This window comes from Sturnira hondurensis, unplaced genomic scaffold, assembly GCF_014824575.4.
Source record: "Sturnira hondurensis isolate 20B ecotype Veracruz unplaced genomic scaffold, ASM1482457v3 Scaffold0020601, whole genome shotgun sequence".
Classification (NCBI taxonomy): Eukaryota; Metazoa; Chordata; class Mammalia; order Chiroptera; family Phyllostomidae; genus Sturnira; species Sturnira hondurensis.
Window position 1 is genome coordinate 3,446,000 of NW_028093232.1, and position 6,163 is coordinate 3,452,162.

At 46.3% G+C, this 6,163-nt stretch overlaps 1 protein-coding gene across 4 annotated transcripts; it reads left to right on the top strand.

The window, feature by feature from the left end:
* Positions 1–574: 574 nt before the first annotated feature.
* CNPY2 (canopy FGF signaling regulator 2) lies at positions 575–4,109 on the top strand. 4 transcript variants are annotated; one of them, XM_037030223.1, is made up of 7 exons: positions 658–750; positions 1,008–1,193; positions 1,304–1,416; positions 1,541–1,656; positions 2,522–2,725; positions 2,885–2,981; positions 3,341–3,497. In XM_037030223.1, exons 3-7 carry the CDS (start codon positions 1,329–1,331, stop codon positions 3,382–3,384), a joined length of 549 nt encoding a protein of 182 aa, XP_036886118.1. In that variant the 5' UTR covers positions 658–750; positions 1,008–1,193; positions 1,304–1,328; the 3' UTR covers positions 3,385–3,497. The 4 variants fall into 4 exon arrangements, with proteins under 4 accessions (XP_036886120.1, XP_036886118.1, XP_036886117.1 ...); XM_037030222.1 differs by lacking the exon at positions 1,008–1,193 and adding an exon at positions 3,903–4,109 and having other exon boundaries at positions 671–750; positions 3,341–3,432; XM_037030225.1 differs by lacking the exon at positions 1,008–1,193 and having other exon boundaries at positions 575–750.
* Positions 4,110–6,163: the final 2,054 nt, after the last annotated feature.

Consider the following 6,163-nt stretch of genomic DNA (forward strand, 5'->3'; position numbering starts at 1 on the left):
ACAGATACTGGAGGAGTATAATGCCTGTATGGACAATATTAGGTCTTTGCCATGGCTGCCTAGTACCAACAGGTGGGATTCTTTTAAGACGTACAGTAGGATTTACCCGTTAACTGTAGAAGGGGAGTGGGGAAGCTGACAAACTACAGGTCCCAGAATATCTTAAAACCTATACCTACTAATGAAGGCTCTGGTTGGTGCTGCGGTGCTTCCCGGGAGAGGTAGTTTCCTGACTGTTGAAACTACAGCTTTTTGGCTACTAGCGCACCTTTGTTTTTGAAGATCCTAGCCCACGTTGAATGACACACATGCATGCGCTTGACCGCCTCCACACACCACTCCGGGATCTGTCCTTGCTTCAGGCCACTCCTACTCTTCGGCTGACCCCTAGCGGTTACGTGGAGCTGCTCGCCACGCAAGTCTGGGTCCTTCTGCGATCCAGCGGGGTCCTTGTTGCCTGGTGTCATTCCTAAGCGGCCTGTTCGCGCGAGAGTAGATGGGCAGGTTTGGAGTCAGTCTCTGGCGTGGGGCTCGCACTGCAGTGGATCGGAGCCCTGCTTAGGCACACTCTTAGGGCGCGTGGAGCCGTTCAGGCAGTCGACAGGACACCCCGTTCCTGAAAAGCGCCGGAGAACCGTGGAGAAGCCGGACAGCCCTTCTCGCCCGCAGCCAGGCGCTAGGGTCTGGAGCTAAGGGAGAGACCGATCGACTTCCAGTGCCTGGGCCACCGCAGCGGCCCTGGGAGCAGAGGTGGGACGGCTGCGAGTGGTGCTGAGGGTCAGGGACAGACTGGAGCGAAGTCAATGGCGGGGGTCCTTAAAGGGGGCTGGTCTGCAGGGGAAATAGTTTGTAGGCTGGAGGTGGGAATTCAGTAATCTTTGGTGTTAGGTCCGAATAGACCCTAGTTGCTGAGTGCGCTCCTCGCGGGCCAGCCCCCTCGCTGCCACCTGGCCGACAGCTCCTCTCTGCCTCTTGTCCGCGCTTAGTCGCCAACTTCCGTTCGGTAGCTGCCACATAGCCCCGTGAGCCCTTTGGCGGACGCTGAAGTAGCAACATCTAGGGCCTCACCTGTCGACGTAGTGTCTGGGGCTGAGCCCCAAGTCCTGACCTCGCGCTCTAACCTATCGCCTGAGGGAATCCGGGTCCTCAAGCACCGAAACAGAGGAACCCCTTTGTATCCTGGCCATTTCCTGGAAAGTAGAACCAGAATCCCACTGAGGCCTTTGTAGGCCTTGGGATGAGGGACGGGTGGGGGAATGGAGCCGGTTCCTCGTACTTATGCTTTATTCCAATCCAAACCCAGGTGGAGCAACCCCATTACATTAAAGATGAAAGGCTGGGGTTGGCTGGCCCTGCTTCTGGGGGCCCTGCTGGGAACTGCCTGGGCTCGGAGGAGCCAGGATCTACACTGTGGAGGTAAAGACACAAAGAAAAGCGGGAGGAAGGAGGGTGGGAAATGCAGAACCTCGGGAGAACGTAAGATCCAAAGCCTGGGTAAGAATGAATGGAAATCCCTGGGTTGATTCTCCCCCTGCACCAGCTTGCAGGGCTCTGGTGGATGAACTGGAGTGGGAAATTGCCCAGGTGGATCCCAAGAAGACCATTCAGATGGGCTCTTTTCGAATCAATCCAGATGGCAGCCAGTCAGTGGTGGAGGTAACTGCTACTGTTTCGTTAAATAAAGTAGTTCATTCTGACTTTGAATAAGGACTCAGCTAATTAAGAAGGAGCTTGGTTTAACAGAACTGAAGAAAACATTGACCCAGAGAGGTGCCTAAGAGATAGGCCTGTCTCATTTGGAAGAGGCTGGAGACTCAAACCCTATGCCTTGGCTTCCTGGCTCCAAACCTTGATACTTTGTTTCTGCTGTAGAAGCTGTCAGCAGATGGGAACCCTGATGGCCTTTTTCTCCACATTCTTAATCCACGTGACTCGTATTTTCACTATGGCAATATGGTATTCACACAAACTCGTTCAAAAAACAAATAGAAGTTCTCATCCTTGTATTTGGGAAACTTATTTTAGTTGAAAACATAACACATAAAACAAAGCCACACCTAGTGAACAATAAATAAAGAAATGTAAATGTTCTAATGCTTGTGAAATGATTTAATAGTCGTTATCCTCAAAGCCTACACTCCCTTTGCAGTGCCCTCCTCTTGAGGGAAGGTTTTAGTCTCATTTTAATTAAAAAAAATAATTGTTACACCCATAAAAATTAAGGGAGCTCAAGAAAAAGAACACAGCTCACTAGGGTTATTCAAAGAAGTCTCTTGTTTATAATTTGGACCTAATGACACCACCTATTTTATTTCTTAGGGATGTATAATGAGGTGAAAAAAAAGGCCATATACAGTATTTGAAAGCACTTCGGGATTACACAAATAAACCATACTGTTTTTAAATAGGGCAGGCTTTTTAGACAAGGTTGGTTGAGCTAGATTTGGAAGGGAAAGCAAGGATGTAAATTACTGACGTACAGAGGTAGAAGAGTGTGACCCAAGGCTGAGGACGTTTCTAGGTGCCTTATGCTCGCTCAGAGGCCCACCTCACAGAGCTGCTAGAGGAAGTGTGTGACCGGATGAAGGAGTACGGAGAACAGATTGACCCTTCCACCCACCGCAAGAATTACGTACGTGTAGTGAGCCGAAATGGAGAATCCAGTAAACTGGATCTACAGGGCATCCGAATTGATTCAGACATCAGTGGCACCCTCAAATTTGTGGTGAGCGATGGGAATGGGTAGCTGGGTCTTAGAAATTAGGGGGTGGTTATTGGAGAACCAAGTGGAAAGTTGGGCTAATATCCTTGTTCTCTCTGGAGTCAGAAGCAAAAAGAAGCTTCTTGCTGCCTTCTCTCACTCGCTTCTCCCTTGGGTTGGCAGTGTGAGAGCATTGTGGAGGAGTACGAGGATGAACTCATTGAATTCTTTTCCCGAGAGGCTGACAACGTTAAAGACAAACTTTGTAGTAAGAGAACAGGTAAGCTGCTCCCACTTTCCCCGCTGTCCTCATAGCTCTGTGGGATCTGGCACATTCCTTAGCACGCCCCCCACCCCTTCAATCCCCTGATGTTGGCTCAAGAGTTGTCCTCCGTTACCTGTGGCTTAGGGACTTGGGTTGTTCCTATCCATTCTCTTCCTGTCAGCTTCCAGAATGTGTGGCTCCCTCATCTGAGGCACAGGTGAGAGGATAATGGGAATGTTTTGTCTTTTAAAAGCACGTGCTCTGAAAAATGGTGGTGGTTATGTATATCAGTTTGCCTTTCAGGCATTTTCTTGGTAGTGGCATATATCTATAAGAATGGCGGTTTCCTTCCAACTGTTACGTGCTGTTTGCAGATCTGTGTGACCATGCCCTGCACATACCGCACGACGAGCTGTGAGACACTGGAGCAGCCAGGACTGAAGGATCACCCCCAGGAGGGGAAAAGGTGGCGATGCCTTTTATATTATGTTTTTACTGAAATGAACTGAAAAAAATATGAAACCAAAAGTACGAACTGTGTTGTCTTTTCGTGCTCAGAATTGGCCCTTAGATGAGGTTTGAAGGCAGGGGATTCCAGATGGGAAAGGGAAAGGAATGGAAGGAAGAGCTTTGGGAATGGTAGCGCATAGAGGGAGGAGGAGGCTGAAGCTTTCGTTTTTTTGCCATCTGAGTTTCCCACTGCACTGACACACTAGATGCACATTTATTCAGTGCCTACTCAAAACAGTGTGTTTAAAAGTGTAATGGTGGAGAGAAGAGGACCCTCTATGAATTAGTAAGAGAACGGAAGTATGGTAGTATAAGAGTCTAAAAATTGCATGTATTCATACTGATGAAACAAAGTAAGACAGAGCTTGGTCTTAAAGGAAATAATGGACATGCATTATTCTCCGCCCCCCCCCCCTGCCCTTCCAGATGGAGGGATCAGCAAGATCAAACAGGAAGGGGGAGATGGATGTGATCAACTCAGCTGAGAAGTAAGGGCTTTTTCAGATAGGGAGAAATTAGGTAAGGAATGTTGTTTAATGAAAGGCCTTATTTGATGGCCTAAGTTTTTAAGATTTGATGCCAACAGCAACACTAAAGTATACCCTTTTCATCTTCATCACTGGCTATTGTCAGTCTAGGCTGTAAGTCTGCCCTCGCTTTCTGTACGTAGAGATTCTGTACTGTGGCATGAGGATGAAAACAAAGGATAACTTCTCTGAGGAGTGTGTTAAGTGCCCTTACTCTGAAGTGTGGCTGTCTTAGGGTTTGGAATGGAACATTTCTGTCCCAGGAATGCCTCAGGGAGAGAACAGCTGAAGAAACATTTTAAAGACTTTTAAAATTCCATGCTTGAGAATCCAAAGGGATCTTGGAGGTCATCTAGTTCACCTCTGTCCATTTTACATATGAAGAAACTAAGGCCCAGAGAAACCACAGGTCCTGAAGTTATGTATTTAGTGGCAAAACTGCATCTATAAACTAACATTTCCAAGACTTAATCTGATCTGATAGAGCTGTGAACCAGCTTCTGTTTTAGGACCTTTTTCCTCTTATTATCTTGCACACAGAATAAATGTGTTTAACAAAGCTTCCTTATATCACAAATCCCTGTGAAGTCTAACACACGATAGAACTCAGAGCAAGTACCCTGATAATACTTGACAGCTAAACTCAAGGTCCAGTGTTAATTTCCTCTTCTTTAACACTAAATCTTATCAAGTCAGTTTTCCAGAGCAACTGTTACTAAGCTGTTTGTCCTCTGCGGTGCCCATGAATAATGTGTGCATGCTTCATTATGCTCATGCTGTGAGTATACCCAGGATTCTGCCCATTGCCTGTTGGTGACTTATTCTTCCATTAGAAAGCTTATCAGAAGTATAAGTGAGAGTATTCACATATAGGGAATTTGAAACTTTTAACTTACTAAGTAAGTTATTCACAAGTTTTAATAAACAAAATGAATTTAATGTTAACCATAACAAATTACTTGTGATACACCTCCCTAGTTTGTCCAGGTACAACTGTTCAGAACTCTCCAGCCCAAGTTTTTGCCCTTGGTACACAGAAATGCGCTCTGCATAGGGAAGGGTGAATCTTATCATCTTTGACTTGGTCCTCAGAAGGTTAAGAAGGTATACTGTGCATATTTTTGATTCATATCACAGGTTACCACAAGGAATCGATGGATTTATCTGAACCCTTCTGGCCCTGGCTAGTGTGGCTCAGTGGATTGAGCACTGGCCTGCAAATCAAAGGGTTGCCAGGTTCGATTCCCAGTCAGGGCACATGTGTGAGAGGCAATCACACAGTGATTTTTCTCTCCCTCTCTTCCTCCTTCCCCTCTGTCTGAAAAGAAATAAATAAAATCTTCTAACAAAAATAATAAATCCTTCTGGAGGCTCACCATAACGGATTATTCTAGTCCAGTATTAGATAGAGCAGTGGTCTCTGACCTTTTTGGCACCAGGGACTGATCTCATGGAAGACAGTTTTTCTGAAGGGGGGCAGGGGACCTTTATAGTCTGCGACTAGATGTGGCTTAATTGTCACTTGTCACTTGCTGATAAAATCCCTTTTTAAAAAAATTATTTATTTTTAGAGAGAGGGGAAGGAAAGGAGAAAGAGAAGCATCAATGTGTGGTTGCTTCTCACATGCCCCCTGCTGGGAACTGGCCTGCAACCCAGGCATGTGCCCTGACTGGGAATCAAACCAGTGATCCTTTGGTTCACAGGCCGGCACTCAATCCGCTGAGCCACATTAGCCAGGGTCTGATAAGAGTTTTGATATGAGCCCTGGCTGGCATAGCTCAGTGGATTGAGCACGGATCTGAAAACTAAAGGATTGAGGTTCAATTCCCAGTCAGGGCACATGCCTGGGTTTCAGGCCAGTTCCCAGCAGGGGACATACCAGAGGCAACCATACATTGATATTTCTCTCCCTCTCTCCTTCCCTTCCCCTCTAAAGATAAATAAATACAATATTTAAAAAAAAAGAAATTTAAAGAGTTTTGATATGAGTCTGCAAGCAAGTAATTGATTTATTATGGCCTCTGTGCAGCCAAACCTCTCTGCTAATGATAATCTATATTTGCTGCTGCTCCCCAGCACTAGCATTACCACCTCAGCTCCACCTCAGATCATCAGGCATTAGATTCCCTTCTCATAAGGAGTGTGCAACCTAGATTCCT